General features: G+C 63.2%; 1 protein-coding gene across 1 annotated transcript in view; it reads right to left on the bottom strand.

Annotated features, from left to right (window-relative positions):
* Nucleotides 1-22: 22 nt before the first annotated feature.
* The window catches only part of LOC104076267, a gene marked incomplete at both ends in the record, with an annotated part of 1342 nt that continues 1065 nt past the window's right edge, over nucleotides 23-299 (bottom strand). Inside the window, one exon of the mRNA XM_009577082.1 lies at nucleotides 23-184. Coding sequence (XP_009575377.1) covers nucleotides 23-184 — 162 coding nt within the window. The remainder of the gene's footprint in view (nucleotides 185-299) is intronic.

The raw sequence follows: 299 nt of genomic DNA, 5'->3' as shown, positions 1-299 counted from the left end.
TCCTTCGTGCGGCACGACCGGCCGCGCTTCAGCAGCTCCCGGCCCCGGCTGATCTTCTCGGCAAGGACCGAGCCCAGCGGCAAGGCCAGGGCGATGGCTGCGAGGACGGCAAAGTCCGGGAAGAGCTCGTGCATCTCAGAGTTGCTGTAGACGCTCGGCCTTCGCCGGCCGCCGCTCACTTCACCTGCGCCACAATGAAGCCGGACTCCCTCATGCTCTCGTAGTATTCGATGGCCAACGCAAAGTCAAACTCATTGATTGCCGGCCCGTCGATGGCAATCTTCATGAGGTCGGAGAGC

The sequence above is a fragment of the Fulmarus glacialis genome, unplaced genomic scaffold, assembly GCF_000690835.1.
Source record: "Fulmarus glacialis isolate BGI_N327 unplaced genomic scaffold, ASM69083v1 scaffold19624, whole genome shotgun sequence".
In the NCBI taxonomy this organism is placed as follows: Eukaryota; Metazoa; Chordata; class Aves; order Procellariiformes; family Procellariidae; genus Fulmarus; species Fulmarus glacialis.
This window is presented reverse-complemented; position numbering and strand designations above follow the sequence as displayed.